Source organism: Dromiciops gliroides, chromosome 6 (genome assembly GCF_019393635.1).
Source record: "Dromiciops gliroides isolate mDroGli1 chromosome 6, mDroGli1.pri, whole genome shotgun sequence".
NCBI lineage: Eukaryota > Metazoa > Chordata > Mammalia > Microbiotheria > Microbiotheriidae > Dromiciops > Dromiciops gliroides.
This window is the reverse complement of record NC_057866.1, coordinates 4,984,600-5,003,017: the sequence shown is the minus strand read 5'-3', so window position 1 is coordinate 5,003,017 and position 18,418 is coordinate 4,984,600. Positions and strand designations below refer to the sequence as shown.

General features: G+C 45.6%; 1 protein-coding gene across 4 annotated transcripts in view; it reads right to left on the bottom strand.

Moving 5' to 3' along the window:
- The window catches only part of SHANK2 (SH3 and multiple ankyrin repeat domains 2), a 692,308-nt gene that overhangs the window by 42,301 nt on the left and 631,589 nt on the right, over positions 1-18,418 (bottom strand). For all 4 annotated transcript variants that reach the window (XM_043971951.1, XM_043971952.1, XM_043971953.1 and 1 more), the window contains 4 exons: positions 14,936-15,071; positions 13,089-13,169; positions 12,611-12,619; positions 5,243-5,263 (listed from right to left, as the gene is read on the bottom strand). In XM_043971951.1, the coding sequence (XP_043827886.1) occupies positions 5,243-5,263; positions 12,611-12,619; positions 13,089-13,169; positions 14,936-15,071 (247 nt within the window). The remainder of the gene's footprint in view (positions 1-5,242; positions 5,264-12,610; positions 12,620-13,088; positions 13,170-14,935; positions 15,072-18,418) is intronic.

The window sequence follows — 18,418 nt, the reverse complement described above, 5'->3', positions numbered from 1 at the left end:
TTTCCACACAAGTATTTCTGAAGGAAATAAAATATAGAAGAAGCTTCAAGTGCTGACAATTCAGAAATCAGAAACATGGAAGGTAGTTGCTGCTGCAAATTGGCCTGTCTCTTAGTTAGAACACACATGATCTGCAATTTGAACCTTCCAATAACTGACTTCTTTCCTGCTCTAAGCGCAGATCATTAGGAAAGAAAAGCAACAGTTCCTTCGTTATTTTTTGGCTATTATTTTTGTTTTTAAAGCTCTTTCACTTCAAATTACTTCCTTACCTTCTAAACTGCTTAGAGAGCTAGCTCTCATAGACAAAAATAAAAGGGAAAGAAAGGCAGGTCAGCTAAACTAGCCAATATCCCAACCAGGCCTGACAGTGTCCACGATACTCATCCACAAGCCCTGCTTCTCTGTAAAGGAGAGGGGGGGAGGGAGGGAGGGAGGGAGAGAAGGAGAGAGGGAGGGAAGGAAGGAGGGAAAGGGAGAGAGGGTGGAGAGAAAGGGGGAGGGAAGGGGGGGAGGGAGAGAGAGAGAGAGAGAGAGAGAGAGAGAGAGAGAGAGAGAGAGAGAGAGAGAGAGAGAGAAAGAGAGAGATTTCACATTCTATTTGGGTTTGTTTTTTCCATTCCCATTGTTGTAGTTATGGTAGAAATTATTCTCTTGGCTCTTGTTGACTTTCCTTTGCATCAGTTCACAGAAGTCTTCTCTGCTTCTCCAGCTCCTTCATATTCCTTGTTTTTTTCTAGCCCAGTAAGGTTCTAGTCTAGTCATGTGCCCCAATTTGTTTATCTATTTCCCAGGCATTAGGAGACTACTTTGTTTCCAGTTCTTTCTACTACAAAAAATGTTAAGATGTTTAGAATTTGATGCATACAGAGCTTTCTTTCTGTCTGTGTAGCAGTAGCATCTCTGAATCAAAGGGCAGGGGCATTTGAATCACTTTCTTAAATTCTGCCTACAAATTCAACAAAGTCAGCCTATAGAATGTGATCAGAGACCTGGAATCACAGGAACCTGGAGGTGGAGAAGCCCCATCCAGGACAATCTAGTCCAGCTCCCACTTGGAGAACCAGTCCCTCTACTCTGCCCTGACAGAGTCCCCCTCCCTGCTTGAAGGTGGACTTGGCTTGTGGAAGGTTAATTAGTCAGGTGGTTCATATCTGTGTGTGAGAGCATGCCAAAGGCAACAGAAAGCCAGCTGGTCACAGTGGCCAAAACAGCAATTTCTGGCTACCTTCTCCTCTCTCCGTGAGGATAAACACTGACCAGGTAGGCTCTGCATGGTGGGGAGAGGGGGATACTTCTGGGAAGGCTGGTGATCTCACAGGGAGGGGGGGATGCCAAACGTCATTGGCTTCATGAAGACACAATGTTAGGTGAGAGAACATCCAAAGGTTCTCAGGTGGTAAGTGAGGAGGTAAGCAGACTGGCAGCCCCTGGAGCGAATGCCACTGGGACTCAGGTGCTGGCCTAGATTGCTGCCAACCATCCAGTGTGCAGGTGGGTGAGTAGCAGAATGGTGTTTCAATAGAGCTTGGTTATAATGCATTAGTGACCTTCTCACAAAAGCTTGTTGCTCGGGGCGACAGCTATTTCTGTATTTTGTAATTAATACAGGAGGAGGCCTTGTCAGATTTGTGTGTGTGTGTGTGCGTGTGTGTGTGTGTGTGTGTGTGTGTGTGTGTGTGTGTGTGTGTGTGTGTGTAAAGGGTATGTTTTTTCATATCATCACAAATATTCAACAAATACTCATTGAATGACTGATAAAAAGATGTGGAGAGGGGGCAGCTAGGTGGCGCAGTGAATAAAGCACCGGCCCTGGATTCAGGAGTTCCTGAGTTCAAATCCGGCTTTAGACACTTACTGGCTGTGTGACCCTGGGCAAGTCACTTAACCCCCATTGCCCCTCAAAAAAAATAGATTAAAAAAAAAAGATGTGGAAAAACAAGGCTCACCACTTTGGAGGCCCCTGTAGGCATTACAGTTATAAGGGACCTTGGGGACAACCTGATCCAATTCCCTTCATTTTATGGAGAAAGTGAACTGAGGCCCATGGAGGAGAAGGTCAGAGGGGGAATAAAGCATAGCAAACTGAACCCATGCCCTCAAACTCCCAAATGCCCCCAAGAAGGGTCCAGGAGAAAGAACACCGAGGAAAAGGAGGGGTGAGCAGATCGGCAAAGGTCTGAAGGCAGGTCCAGGCAGGGTGACCCTCAGGGTCATTTGGGCCATAACTAGGGATGGGGTTGCTGCCCGTTTTCTGCTCTTTATGTCTGGTTAGTTTTGAGAGCAGGGCCTGTCTTCTGCTTCTTTTTGTACCTTCTGCGCTTATCACAGTGCCTGGCACACAGTAGGGGCTTAGTAAGCATCGACTGCTCGGTTGACCTCAGGGCGGGCCATCACGGTGCAGTCAGGAAGGGGATTGTTGGTGGCTTTGCTGCTGGCAAGGAAAGGAATTAGGGAGCTGGGCTGGATGATCTTGATTGCGGCGTGGTGGGTAAACAGCTCCTGGATGGAGGCTAGGCCACAAGAAGAGCAGCTCTGACTCCCCAGGAGCAGTGGGATCCGTGTAGTGCTCTGCCTCTGGCGCTTGTTCTTCGGGCCTCGCTGGGGCTGGACGATGCCAGGGGCAAAGCCATTCTCTGTGGTATGAGGAGACCTTTTCCAGAACACGGGTGGGTCATCATTGAGCCATCGAGGTTGGGGCAGAGATGGCTGTCCTGGGTCATTCTGTACAAAAGATTCTTCTTTTCCCATGCACTTCCCTTTCAGACTCATGTATTTCCTTTGTTTCTATGCTGAACTAAATGCAAAAGCAAACCCCGGCTTCTTCCCTCCAGGGATGACCATGTTTCGTCATGTGTCTCTTCCCTGCTGCCCAGAACACAAGTGTTACTGTTAAAATTCAATTAAAAAATGTGGGAGTCTTAACAAGAGCGACGGCTCTGCTAGCCACCTGTAGTCTATTTGGACCTTCTCCTCTGGAGTTCCCAGCCAATCCAAAAGGCCAGGCACTCTACTTGGCACCAGAGACCCAAAGACAGAAACAAAATCCTCCTTTTCCTCAAAGAGCTTCCAATCAGCTGTGCCCCAAACTCGGAGGACGGGTGGGCAGTGCTGCAGCTTAGGTTTTCATGGCCCTCTGACAGGGCCCTCAGAGATACAAGGTCGAGCTTCCTGGCCCCCCCTGGGGCTGGACAGCTGCGGGAACAAAGACTCGTGGCCTTTTCCTGCTCTTCAGGGGGACAGGGAGGAGGAATGACCTTCGAAGCTGCTGCCCCAGCTCCCAATCCAAGGTATTGTGGCTGAAATGAGAAGACATTCCGGGCCAGAGCCGCGTTTTCTCCATAAGCTCCAGCACGACAACTTATTTCCTCCCGGCTGAATCGGGCCGGATCCTTTTGGCTGGGGATGAACCAGAGGGGGTCCTTTTTTGGTTGGGTTACTCCAGATGGTTGCTAAGGACCTTTCCTTAAGAAGCTCTGATCCTCTGACTGGGGTCAGGCTGCTGAGAGAGGACACTGCAGACTGATGATGGTGGCTTTTAAGGGAAGATGATTTGCTCCAGAAATGACTTTCCATGCGATGCATTAAAAAAAATTACAGTCCGTGTTCTGGGTCCCATAAATCACTTTGCTTAATATTACCATTAGATTAGGAACATTATCAGGGGAGCTGTGGTGCGGCCCTGACTTGGAAACAGCTCTGAAGGTGCACCCAGTGACCTGCCAGACTGATGGCAAAGAGGCGGTCAATGGGAAGGAGGGAGCCACAGAATATAGCATGTAGGTATTCTTTGGTGAAGTATTGACTTGGGCCTCTGGCCACCAACTCCCCTTTGCCTTTGCTGCTGTACTATCTTAACTAAAAGGAAAGAAAAATGGACACCCAAGAAACAAAGGGACATCATGGGATAGGAGAGAGCCCAGACTGTGCTGTGCACAGTGGGTGTGTGAAAATGTGAGTGTACACTCCTGGGTGTGTGTGTGGGGGGGGGTTGGGTAAGGAGATGGATCTGCTTTAGGAACACTCTGACCATCAATTTCTCCCTCTCCATGACCGAAGAGTAGTAACCTTGGGTTACTACCTTTGGGTACCAGTGATCCTAGTGAAAAGTAAAGAAAGAAGAGAGAAGGCAAATGGGCTTGGACACTTTGCATCCCATTTCCTGGAAAGTGTGTGTGTGTGAGAGAGAGGGTAGATTCAGGACAAGCCCTCTCCCAACTTTCTGTCCCCCCCCCCCATCCTCCACTCTAGGTTAAGTCCAGAGATTTTCTTCTATGAGATGGGAGCCGGGAAATTTCAATGGCATAAGGTCAATAGCAAAGCATGCAAAAACAGAGGGGGCCACAGTTTCAGAAATCCTGCCCCTCCCATTTTTGCATCATTCAGCAGACATGGGGTAGGGTTTGCCTTGGCAACAATCACCAGCCATTGGCATACCCAGAATGGGGAATTGCCTGTCTCACTTATGTAATGCGCAACATGTTTTGTTTGTTTATTTGTTCATGGGAAGGTCCTAAGATGCTCTCTGCATCTTAGGCATTTTCTATGGCACATGGAACAAAGGACAATCACCCCAACACCCACATTGCATGTGGAGTGCCTTTGTGGGAGGGTCCTCTATCAAGTCTCTTTGGGAAGACTGAGCCATAGAGAAGTCCAGACTGGGATATGAGTCAGAGAGCCTCTGGGATTAGATTCCCAGAATCAAACCTGGTCCATATGAGCCCAGAGCTTGTGGTGAGCCCAGGCTGAAGGTGTCATTTGGGCCAGATGGGCAGAAGTGGGGCACAAGTTGTCATTTTGTGAGCAGCATGAGACGAGGGGCTGTATTCCTGGCCCCCAGCATGCCTCCCGTTTAAGCTTTTGATTATGTAGAGATAGTCTTGAACCTGAAGCAGGAAGCATCACTGGCATTATTGCATTTGAAAGTTAGGAAAGAATCCAGGAAGGAATACACAACACGTGAGGGAAGAGCCACAGATGAGAGAACAGTGGAAGAAAGAAGGGCAGGAAGGAGGAAAGGGATTGCGGGGGGACTGCATCTGGAGGATGGAACCACGCTCTGGGAGCTGTGATCCATCACATGGGCAAGACAAGCTAGAAACAAGAATGAGGCTCATGGGACACTAGATGACCACCAAAGCAGGACCACACGGCCACAGGGACAAGGGGCCACTTGGTGCTACAGAGTGATGGGAGACAGTGTCACCAACAACAACACACAGCTTGAGCTTCCCCTTACCCTTCTTCTTCCGAACTGAAGCTTGGAAACAGAAAGGGAATGGAGGGTCAATCACTTTGGAAGGCAAAGCCCCTTAACAAATGCTTACCCCAGGGCTGGTGTCTGAGAGCAAGCCTTCTCTGCATGGGCTTCCTGGAGTTCAGTGGCCCCTGTGACTTGGGGAGGTGACATGAAACTTCTGAAAAATTCTATCTTCAAGATTAGACAGTGGCCAATTGGAGTTCAGATGGACCTTAGAGATCACCAGATCCATTCGTTCAGATGTTTGTTCATTCATGGATTTCATTCTTGCATATGCGCTGACCCTCAGTGGAGCCTAGGTTTGTTTGGGGTCAGGTGACTGATCTCTATAAGCAGGGCACCACTGAAAGGCCTTCATTTGACCCATTGCTCACCAGCTCCTTTACAAAGGGCAATTACAGTTGAATAATTCCAGGTGGTCATCTAAATACCACCATTGAGAGGCCCAAGCTGGGCTGAGATTTAAAATACCATGGCAACTTTCTATAGGCATTAAATGATAAGATTGAGATCCTGAATGGACCTTGAAGTCATTCAGGCTGATTCCCTCTTTTTACATAGGAAAAAAAGAGGAAAAAAGAGGTAAAAAATCTTAGCTATTTGAGAGGTCTCTTCTCCCTGTCCCTTCAATCTCACATCACTCCAATGTCTTCTGCCACTATATCCTCCTTCACCCCTATCTCACATGAAGAGCCAGCCAAGGCAAAGCCTTCCACATGCTCAAGTTGGCCTATTCCATCCTGGCTTCTCCACCACATTGCCCCTTCTGTCATCTCCACTCTCACTTATTTTCAGCTCTCCCTGTCTGTGGGCTGTTTCTCTTCTGCCTACAAACATGTCTCTATCCCATTCCTTCCAAAACACCCTCACTTGATCCATCCATTCCTGCTATCTTTCATCCCATCTCTCTTTTCCCTTTTGTGTCTAAACTTCTTGAGAAGGCTCAGTGTACAACCAAGGCCTAAGCTTCCTTGCCTCTTCCTTTCCTCTTAACTCTCTGCTGTTTGGCTTTTGACTCATTGTTCAACTGATCATTCAAAGTTACCAGTGTCCTTGTAATTGCCAAATGGAATCTTCTCGATTCCCATCTTTTTTGACCCTTCTGTAACCAGATAGTCTCTTCTTTTGTTCTTTCTTGGGTCTTCCTCTTCCCTGTCTGACTGCTCCTTCTCAGTCTTCTTTGTGGGATATTAATCTAGGTCATGTCCCATCATCTTGGATGTCCCTGTATACCAAGGGTTGGCAAACAAGAGCCCAAGGGTCAATTCCAACCTCCATCAGCTTTTTTAGGGACCATGAGTTAAGAATGGTTTTTATATTTTAAAGCATGTATCTATCTCTATCTCTATCTCTATCTCTATCTCTATCTCTATCTCTATCTCTATCTCTATCTCTATCTCTATCTCTATCTCTATCTCTATCTCTATCTCTATCTCTATCTCTATCTCTATCTCCATCTCTATCTCCATCTCTATCTGTCTATCTCTATCTATCTATCTATCTATCTATCTATCTATCTATCTATCTATCTATCTATCTATCTATCTATCTATCTTTATAAGGAAAAAATCAGTCCTAGTTCACCAGCCATAAAAAACCAACAACCAAGGGGGTGGCTAGGTGGCACAGTGGATAAAGCACCGGCCCTGGATTCAGGAGTTCCTGAGTTCAAATCTGGCCTCAGACACTTGACACTTACTAGCTGTGTGACCTTGGGCAAGTCACTTAACCCCCATTGCCCTGCCAAAAAACAAACAAACCAAAAACCAAACCAAAACAAACAACAACAACAACAACCAGGTACAGCTAGATTTGGCCTTGAGGTTTTAGTTTACTGATCCCTGCTCTACACTCTTCTTCTTGTGAGAAAATAATTATTAATATAATGACTTTCTAGGAGAAACCCAGACGTGTTAGTGTTAGCTGCTCTCTCACCCTCACCAGAAACCAGCCTGACATGAGCCTTCAACTTAACAAAAGGAATGCAGAGTGATCCTTCTGATTAGCTAGGGGAAGAAGCACACCTAGATGGTTGGAATTTGATCTCTAGACCACCCCACAAGTCATGTCCATCAAAGGAGCTGAATGATGCTACCAATTAGCTTAGATCAATGTGTGGTGACCCACCTCTACCAAAAAGAGGATAAAATCCCTGGGCACACCAGGGTCCGTCTCTTGTCCCTTGTCTCTTCTTCCCAGGACTCTCTTTTATTTTCCATGCTGGGTATGTAATTTTTAGACCCATAAGCCTGAGACTAGTGGGGAAGTCAGGAAGACATGAGGTCAACTTATTAATGTGTGATATTAATTAATAATAAATGCTTACTGCCAAAACTGGTGCAATAGCCATTAAGTTATAAGTAGCAATATTTTAGAAAACCCAGCCTAGTCCCACAATAATTTAAATAACACATCCTTTCATACTATTTAGCTCATCACTCCCTTGGATTCAATGACTAGGTCTTTGTAGATGATTCTCAAATCTCCATATCCATATCCATAACCTCTTTCATGATATCCAACCTTGCATTGACCAACTGCCTACTGGGCATCTTAAACTGGATGACTCAGAGACATTTTAAACTCAATATGTCTAAAATCAAACTCATTATCTTCTCTTCCAAATGCTTTCCTCTTCCTAACTTCTCTACTACTATTTTGGGTGTCACTACCCTCCTAGTCACTCAGGCTCAAAAACTCGGTGTCGTCCTTGATGCCTCACCCTCTCTCATTCTCCTCCATACTCCATATCTAATCTGTTGCCCAGACCTGCCAATTTGACCTTCCTAACATCTTTCTCATAGATTCTTTTCCTTGTATTCCTTAATATTAGTCCCTTCCCTCTTGAGATTAGCTTCAATTTATCATGTTTGGACATTATTGCCAACAGGGTATCTCCTCCATTAGACTGGGAGTTCCTTGACATCAGAGACTTTGTTAACCTTTGTTTGTATCCTCAACATTTAGCAGAGTGCTTGGCACACAGTAGGGACTTAATAAATACTTGTTAATTTGACCTGTCTTGGCCAAGGTAACACAGGCAAAACATACTAGAGCTGAGATTGGAAACAAGGTCCTTTTCCTCCAAATATAGTGTTTTTTCTACTAGGTACTAACAAAGACAGGTTCATATTCCCTCAAGACAGGATGGCACTCAGAAGGAAGGAAGGAACTCAGGCCCGCTTTGGGTAATAATATCCTAAGAAAAAACCAGACACCCTCAGGGGTACCTGTGGTGTTCTGTCACATCTGTCAATTGGAAATAGGAGATTCAAAGAAGAAAGGCAGATCCACAAAGATCCCAGCTGATTGAGAATGATTTAGAAAGTGGGATCTGAGAATGGGAAATGCATTTCTGGATCTCAGTTTAAAATATAGGAATGATGGGCTTTTAGGTCAGGGATCCAGGGATGAAATGTATCTTACAAGAGCCATATATAAGTGGTATGTAAATGTGTGTGTGTGTGTGTGTGTGTGTTATATTTACTTTTGGGGGGAATTTTTTATTATTATTTTATTTTAAAAAATATACTTTTAATAGCTTAAAACTGTACTAAGACTTTTGGGACATGCTCTATATGTGTATATATAAAATACATAAATATGTATCATTTGCATATATATGTTTACATTTCCTTGGAATTCTTGTGAGTCTGATCAAGAATGCTTGAAAAGGGAGAGAGGGGAAAAGCTTCCCATATAGATCAAAAGCCTGGTATGATAAAGAATGCAGCTGTGGCATAGAATAAAGGTTAGCAGAAAAGAGAACCAGTAATTCATGGGGAACAATATTAAAAAAGATAGCAACAAAAATGCCCATCTTTGTCCAGATGCATTAATTTGATCTCATAGGTATCACTGAGGTTTGGCTTGAGACCCAACAGAACAGATAACAGAGGTAGTGTAGTGGTCCTATATGTTAAGTAGATATGCGCATGGGGGGAAATGGGGGAACCTGGAGGGGAATTCTGGTGGAGACCCACTGAGGGTGGAGGTAAGGAGGGAGATGCTCATACTCCTCTGCGGTGGTGGTATATAACAGACCTTGAGGACACCAGGAGAAATCAGATGGGGCATCCAGGAAATAGATCACAAACAGCCTGGGAGGAGAAGAGTACGGTGATGGAGTCAGAGGGGGAGAGACCTCAGCTGTTTGCACCCTGCTATAATTTTCTCTCTGACAAAGGCAGGGGCAGTAATCAATATATAACTTGTCTAAATGATCATTTGTGCATTTAAAAGGTAGAGGAAGTAAGGTAGGAAACTGCTGCTCTGGGCATGATGCTGACCAATGAGAAGTTACATCTATAGCTTGTTTGTATATATTTGTTTGCTTGTCATCTCTCCCATTAGACTGTAAGTGCCTTGAGGGCAGGGACTGTCTTTTGCCTCTTTTTGTATTCCTAGTGCTAGCACTAGTTCTTGGAACATAGTAGGTGATTAATAATTTTTAGTTGACTGACTTACTGACTGAAGAAAAAGCATTAACCAGTGCGGCAGGTGACCACTCCTCACAGGATTCATGGTGGTCAGGGAGAGAAGGAAAGCTCAGTGTAGTTAGTCACATATAATCCTTAGATTTGGGAAGAATGTGGTTCAAGATTTTCAGAGAAAGAATAGGAAGGGAACAATGGCTTAATGTTTTAGAGGGGAAGTGGGTGACTAAGAAGCTTTCAAGAATGAAATCCATAAAACATAAGGATAAATCATTCCACTGAAAAGCAAAAAAGGGGAGCTGCCAACAGAGACAAATGTGGCTACACAAGGAACTCCTTGACCAGTTGGGATTTTAAAAAGGCACATATAGAAGATGGAAACAAGGAAAAGGAAAAGATGAGGAATCCAAAGTAGCAGCACAACACAGTAAATGGAGTGCCAGTAACAGGAAATGAGCATGAGCCACAGCTGGAGATGAAGGTCAAGGACACGTAGTGGATAGAGGATCAGGCCTAGAGTCAGGAAGACCTGAGTTCAAATTCAGCCTCAGACACTTAATAGCTGTATGACCCTGGGCAAGTCACTTCATTTCTGTTTGCCTCAGTTTTTTCATTTGTAAAGTGGGAATAAATAGCACCTACCTTCCTGTGTGGTTGTGAGGATACAATGAGATAATATTTGTAAAATGCTTAGCCCAGTGCCTAGCATATAGTAAGTGCTATGGAAATGTTAGCTCAGGCAGGATAGGAAGACAAGAATGAATAGGTGAGATGAACGACCTACTCATCTTTCATTTTTCTTTTCTTTTTCTTGATCAAGGGGAATGAAAAATTGAATGGACAGGGTGATTATGGTTACCCAAGATGGTTAATAATATGGCAAGAGAGCATCTAGCTGTTCTTATGAGTATAAGTCATACTAGATAACCCAAGTCTTGAAAGATTCGGTAGATGTGATGGTGAAGGCACTGTGGGTAATTGGGAGGTCTTGCTGAATGGGGTGGGTACCACAGATTTGGAGAAGGGCAAATATTGTCCCAATTAAAAAAATCACAGAAGAGGGTAAAGACTTCAAACCTGACCCCAGTGACCTTAACTTCTATTCATCTCTATTCCTGGCAAAACTATGACACAAATCAGCAGAAGAACAGACTCTTTTACGGTTTGGGAATATTTAGAGATAAGTGATGATGAAAAACGTTTGAGAAAGGGTTGCTTGATTCGTAGACTGGGGGAATGACATAGGCATGGTATGCTTAGATTTCTGGGAAGTGTCTATCATGCTGGCCTTGTGGACAAGATGTTGGTGAGATGATAGTTCCATTTTGGTGGGTTCAGAGCTTGCTGAATGACTAGATGCCAAGAGGAACTATCAATGGTTTGATATCAACTTGGAAGGAGGTTTCTAGTGGGGTGCCCCAGGGATCTCTCCTTGGGTCTTTTATTGGCCACTCTTCTGTGCTTTGTCTACCAATGACAAGGATATCCTTGTCCAATCTCTAGATGACACAAGACTGTGAGATACACCTATCATATTCAGTGACAAAATGAGGATCCCAAAAGATCACAACAGGCTAAAATGATGGACCAAATTAAGTAACATTAATTAAGAAGGATTCTTGTAAAGTTTTACACTTGGGTTGAAAAAAAGCAAGTGCCCAGAACCAAGCTGTATACAGCACAGGGTTCAATTCTGGGGGCTGCATAGACAAGTGAAAGCATATGCAGGACAGGGCAAACAGGATACTTGGAGGCTGTGACCTAGGGATATGGAGTGTGTGGGACAAAACTAGAAGAACCCTAAGGACTTATGGCTCTTGTCTAGGGTTTTCTAGAAAACAGAGCTGCTTTCTAAAGTCAAATGGGGGGAAAGGGTTCAGAGTGACTCTCTCATTTCTGATTGAGAGGGTGATAAAAATGGCTTTAGCTTAAGGCCAAGATGGAGAGAAACACAACAAACCAACTCCCAAGCCACAAGGCTATGGCCAGAGTGGCACCACGATGCTTGTTCCTAGTCTCAAGCCTGCGGCTGCTGGTCTCTGGGAGGGATTATTCTTCCTGTCCCCATCAACCCTTGCTCCCAGTGCCAGGAACACTAGGCTTTTCTTTGGATTTCCACTAATGGGGATTTGGACATCAAGCTTCAAACCAAGCCAACCTCGCCAGGCCACTGACATTTTCTTTAAGACTAAGGGCTGCCATCTTTCCCATGGCTTCTCCTGTAGGGTAGAACGTGAAACCCAACCCTGAGAGCCCAAGATGATAAGTGGGGCAGGGATGGCAAACATGTCTAGAACCAGGTAGAAGGGCTAGCCCAGCCCTGTTTGCCTGAGCAGCTCCCCTCCATGCTTCTCCACATGGACAAGTACAGAGAGCAGTGGGGACACGTGTCCCATATGGGCAGCAGGGGCTGCTTCCTATGTGGCCATCAGCAAAAGAGAAACTGCATTATTTAAGCTGCCCAGGCTCAGTAGAGTCAGAATCCTCTCAGCTCCATCCCTCAAAAGGACATTGGAGAGAGTACTGACCTTAGTGATAATTTCATTCTTCAAAATGGGTCTATTTCAATAGTAGAATGATTGGGAATTATATACATATCCATTTATACACAGTTGGCTCTCTTTCTCTCCCTCTTTCTGTCTGTCTGCCTGCTTGTCTGTCTGCCTGCCTATCTATCTATCTATCTATCTATCTATCTATCTATCTATCTATCTATCTATCTATCTATCTATCTATCTATCTATCTATCTATCTATCCTATCATCTATCTGTCTCTGCCTATCTGCCTGTCTGCCTGTCTATCTGTCTATTCACCTACATATTTTCACATTGCTGGGATAACTCCTCAGTGGTATCTACTGAAAGCTAAGTTGAGCAAAAGGACCTTAATATTTCCCACCTGGCCACTTACCTTTGTCCACTAGTGAGAGGCCCAAAAATTCAAAACAAAACAATATTAGATAAAATGAAAAGATAAAAGGGCAAAACTCATTTTAAAAAATCATTGCAAAATTTCACCAATCACAAACACACACACACACACACACACACACACACACACTACAACATAGAGATGACATCAACTACACACAAAAGAGAACAACTTTAAGAGGATGTCAGACTGGTGAGATATAAAGCTACAGATGTCAATCCTTCCCACATCATTCAATTTCAAACCGGGCAGGGATGAAAGCAGTTTCTAAGAGAGAAGACCATCATGCGGGGTGGGCATGCATGTCTCGGGTCACCCCCAGAGTATTGCATTCCTGGCCAGGGCCTCTCTGAGGCTAGGTGAGCGGGATGGCGTGGCTCATTCAGGGGCCTGTCCTGACATTCCTTTTCCATCTCCACTACTGCAGCATGCTGGTGAGACAACAAAGCACTCTTACCAAGCTCTTCCAGCTCGGAGGTCATAGATTTAGACCGCAAGGTCAGGGCTGTGGTTGGCGCTCGCTTGGGAGGCGGAGGGGCTTTGCAGAAGAGTAAACAAAAGCAGACACAGAAGCGTCAATAGTCAGGTTGATTGCCCCAAACCCAGGTTGTTCACACGGGCCGATAGGGTCCCGGGTTTCCCGAACCATGGAAATAGCCTGGCATGAGTGACCACGGCCTTGCCCTGGCAGGGCTCTACTGAGAGGGTAGACACAGAAAACTGTTTCTGGAGGGTGGGGATGGCTGGGTGTGAAACAGCATCTCAGTGGCCTTTTGGTGAGTCACATTGCAGGATATTTCCATGAGCTCTCTTGGGGTTATAATTAGTAGTTGATCACAGTGGGCTTGACAAATTAGTATGTTTAGGAGGGAGTGTGAGCGGACCTTCCAGCTGAGCTGCTATTTACCTCCATACACATAGATCTGTGCACAAACACAGACTCTTGGGCAGAACCACACCTCCATCAGCCCCTTGCCCATCTCTGAGTTTTCTGGGCTGTTTCCAGATTGGAGGCCAGAAGGGAAGGGCACCTATCAGTCAATCAATCAGCATTAAGTGCCTCCCATATGCCTGGCACAGCCTTGAGTGTGGGTGCCTAAGGCTGGTGAGGAAAAGAGAGGCTGGAGGGAATCCAGTGTTTAGAGTCCAGGACTGTGTGGGTCCCTTTTCTCTGGATTTCTCCTAATTTGGGAGCTTGGGATAAGTGAGGCTCTACCTTTGTATGTGCCTGTGCACAGGCAGGTGCAGGTGGCAGCATCCTAGTTACCTGTAGGCAGGCTGTTGCTGCTATGGGTTAGACCAGGTGGAGGTCTTTAGGAAGATGGAGGTTAATGGGTGAACCCCAGAAAATAGTGGTAATGAGAGACCATCTCCCCATCAAAGCCACACTGAGAAATACTCCTTTGCCAGTGGGGCTCCTTAGGCCTGTTCTTCAAGCACAGAGGGTGACCCTACTCATTTTCAGTAGTTCTTGGGTTTGAAAATGATTGTGAGGCTTCAAATCCTAGGTCTAGAGCTGGGAAGGAGCTCAGAGGTCACCCTTTCCAATCTATCCATTTTACAGATGAGGAAACTGAGGCTTTCCAGTCTTAACTCACCCCCTGCAGTTTGGAGGGATCGCTGAGAGAGTGATCCCATGTTACGAGGCCCAGAGGAGGGAAAGAGATGTGGCCAACATCACACAGGTGTAAGGGGCAGAACCAGGATTTGGAGTCAAGCCCCGTGGCGTCCAATTCATAACTCTTCCCTTTACTCTCTGTGGCCTCGTAGGTCAACAGATTTCAGAGGAAAGGACAAGACGCCCCTTGAAGCTTTGATAGACATGGTGCACCCTCCTCTCTACCAGCTGTAAGAGGCCACTTTGACCACATCTCCCTGCTGTGGCTGGGCCAGCTGCAGGAGCTTGTCACTAGGTCCCATTTAGATTTATTAGCTTCTGTGTACTAGTGGGACGGGCAACTCCAAACACTGGGTGATGTCTTGTGGCTTTGTCCAGGACACAAGGACAGCTGGACTCTTTCCTCCTTGCAAAACTCAACTTGGAATCAAGAGAAGGGGGAAGGGATACCCAAGTTTTCTTGCCAGGGAAAGAGAAAAAGCATCTCCTTAGCTCTTTTCATAAACGTCTTAATAAAATGAGGACGAAAGTTTCATTTACAAAAGCAGTTCCTAAAAATGGGGGATGGTTCTCAGATGGAGTAATGAGCATGAATGGGATTCTCTTGTCTCCTTCCACACGGACCCCGCCCCTGCCCCCGCCCCCTGCCCGTCCTGTCTGGCTTGACCAGCTGGGAGAACACACACCTTTCTTCCTGGCTGTATCATCGGGATCAAGATTTCTGGTTACCGTGACAACCTTGAGGACTAAGTGATTCCCTCCTTGGCGGATCATGTTCACCACTTGTCTGTGGCCGACTTTCACAACATTCTCGTTGTTTACCTGTAGGGAGAAAACAAAGTAACCTCAGACAGAGAAATGAATGGGAAGTGATGGGGCAGAAATCCATCCCTGGGTTACAAATCCCCCTTTATCTTTTTTTTTTTAAATTTTTAAGTGAGGCAATTGGGGTTAAGTGACTTGCCCAGGGTCACACAGCTAGTAAGTGTTAAGTGTCTGAGGCCAGATTTGAACTGAGGTCCTCCTGACTCCAGGGCTGGTGCTCTATCCACTGTGCCACCCAGCTGCCCCCAAATCCCCCTTTTTCTTATATGGGGCTATCTCTGGGGGCATTGGCACAACAGTGTCGGACCATATCGTGGAAGTATTGGTTGTGGAGAATCATGCTAAAAGTGACAAGTTTTGACTCTAGAAAACAGAAGCCAACACATACCTCCTACTTCTTGGGAGACGGGTGGGGGATGGTAGGGAGTGTGGGATGTTGCAAGTGCTGTCCAGTTTTCATAACTGTTGGCCTTTGACTCAAGGAAATATGTTGGGAAATGATTGCCATGTAAAAGACCAAACCCATCAATACCACCCCCCCCTTTAAAAATAAGTTAGCCATCCTTCTATGGGAAGTTGGGTTCATGGGTTGTGGCACATGATTGCAATCAATGAAAGCCCCGTTCTGTGGGGCATGAGATAAGAGGGAGAGGCCAGACAGCCTCCCATCCATCCAGGATCCCAAAAGGGCTCCTCGTTCTCTTCTCCACCAATCCATGGCTGAGCACTGATTTCATGTAAACTCTTCCCCATTCATGTTTACTCATCCAGACCCAGGAATTGTTTTTACAGCCCCTAGTTATGTGTGAAAAGCCCCACGGGACCAACTGGGGCTTTCATTGCCCTGCTGCTGCTTTCCATCTTTGAGGTTATGGAGAAGCATGACACCTTCATCAGTCTGCACAGTCTGGAAAGACACATCAGGGCATTCCCTGGTTCCCTTCCATTACAGTCTCCTCTCTGCCCCCCCCCCCCAGAGCTCCCTCCTGAGGACCAAGTGCCTGCAGCTTTCTAGGCTGAAAGGTGTTCTCTGGGACTCTTGCTTCCCTTCTACTTTGGGGAAAGGCCCAGAGTCTTGCAAGTCTGACAACGGCCTCTCCCACTCTGTCAGGGCATTTGAGACTTTTCACAGCTCTTTGGCAACTATTCTCTCATCAGATACTTGAAAAGGACCATGACACCTGGCAGGTCTGGACCTTTGTTCCCTTTTCATGGAAATATGAAACTTATAGCCTCCATCAATAGAAGATATTGGCAAAGTAATAGTGAAGAGGGGGAATCAAAGAAGGCTGTGTGGAGGAAGAGGCACTTGAGCTAAGCCTTGAATGCTGCTAGGGATTCTGAGAGGGGGAGATAAAGGAGAGCATTCCAGGCAGGAGGGACTGCCTGGGCAAGGGAAAGGGGGTAGGAAATGGAATGCAATGCATGGAGAATGGCAAATGGCTCAGTTTGGCTAGAATGTAGAGGGCACGAGGGGAAGTCATGTGAAGTATTTGCAAGGCAATGCTGGGGTCAGATTGGGAAGAGCTTTAACCACCAAATAGAGGCATGTATATTTTATCCAAAGGTCAATAGGGAGCTACTGAGGTCTTTTGTGTAGGGAAGTAACATGGTGAGACCTGTGCTGGAGAAAAATCACTTTGGCATGTGGGTGATGATGGATTAGAAGGGAGGAAATGAGGCAGGGAGATGGATTAGACAGCTATTGCAATTGTCCTATAGATGTTCTAGGGAAAATGTAAATGTCCCAGAAATGAGGAGGGGCTGAACAAGGCTGCCAGCAGAGGTGGGGTGGTGGGGGTGGTGGAGATATGGTAGTGTGGAGTGGGAATTGCAGAGTGGGTAACTGGGAGTAGAGTGAGAGGAAGAACAAAGGATGAGGCTGAGGATGCAAACCTCAGTGATTAGAAAGATGATGAGGCTTCCTGCCCTTTTTGGAGGTATTAGGCTTAAGTGACTTTCCCAGGGTTGAAAAGTGTCTGAAGCCAGATTTGAATTCAGGTCTTCCTGACTCCAGAGTCAGTGCTCTAACCACTGTGCCACCTAGCTGTCCCAAGATGATGAAGATCTTTTCCCCCATAAAAGTATTTTATTATTTTCCAGTTACATGTAGAGATAGTTTTCAACATTTATTTTTATAAGATTTCTAGTTTCAAATTTTTCTTTCTCCCCCCGCTCCCCAAGATAGCAAGCAATCTGATATAGGTTATATATGTACAATCACATTAAACATATTTCTGCATTAGTCATGCTGTGCAAGAAGAATCACGGCAAAAAGGAAAAACCTCAAAAAAATAAAACCGAAAAAAAAATCGAAATAGTATGGTTCAGTATGCGTTTAGATTCCACAGTTCTTTTTTGTGTATTTGGAGAGCATTTTCCATCATGAGTCCTCTGGAACTAGGCAATGAAGCTCTTGACAAAACTAGAGACACGTTGGGCCACAAAGCTTAAGTGATTTGACCAACATCATAAAGCCAGTGCCACAGAGGGGCTAGCAGCCAGGTCTCTTAGCTCCTAGCAGTCTCTTTCCTCTGAAACAAGCAGTTGCCAACAACACCAGCCTGGGGTGGGGCAAAGTAGGGACAGAGGATTTTCTAATTCTTCAAATTCATTTGACCCAACCAGAAACCCTGGCATGAGTAAACCTGTCAGAGAAACATGCCCCGCCAGAGTCTGCCTCACACTCTACGTAGTCTCTAATCTTGGAACACACAGAGAGATGAAGCCTACAATGAATACTGCAAACAGGACTTCAGGAACTACCCCCCTGGGGAGGCCTGAGCTGATTGAGAAGCTGGTGGAGTCAGAACTCCCCCAACCCTTCTGTCCTTGACTCTTCCACCCTTACAGAGGCAGAGGGAGCAACTCTTGCCTTAGCATTCCTTCAGGTTCTGATTCTCCACTACAGGGTCAAATCCCCAGAAGTGGACAGATGCTAGTGGAGTACTATACTCTGAGGCCATAGGAATGAGAAGGGTTTTGGCTTTTTCTTCTCTAAGCAACTTGAGGGAAGGAGGAGGAGGAGGGAGAGAGAGAATAGTTCAGCAAAACTAATCACAAGTTGAAACAAATCTAGATTATATGTAATTTTCCACACCTGAAGGAGCCCATTTCTACAAAGAAGGTGGGCAAGTTACTTCTTACATATCTTCTTTGGGGCCAATTCAACATAAAGGAATGTATCTCTGATGGCAGAACATTAGGAAGTCTTCTTGTCTCTTTCTAATCATGTCCTCAAAGCAATTGCTAATTCATCAAACATGGCTTTTTGAAAACGCTCCATAGTAAGCAGTGATGAACTTGGAGTCAGGAAGACCTGGCTTCCACTCCATCCCTATGAC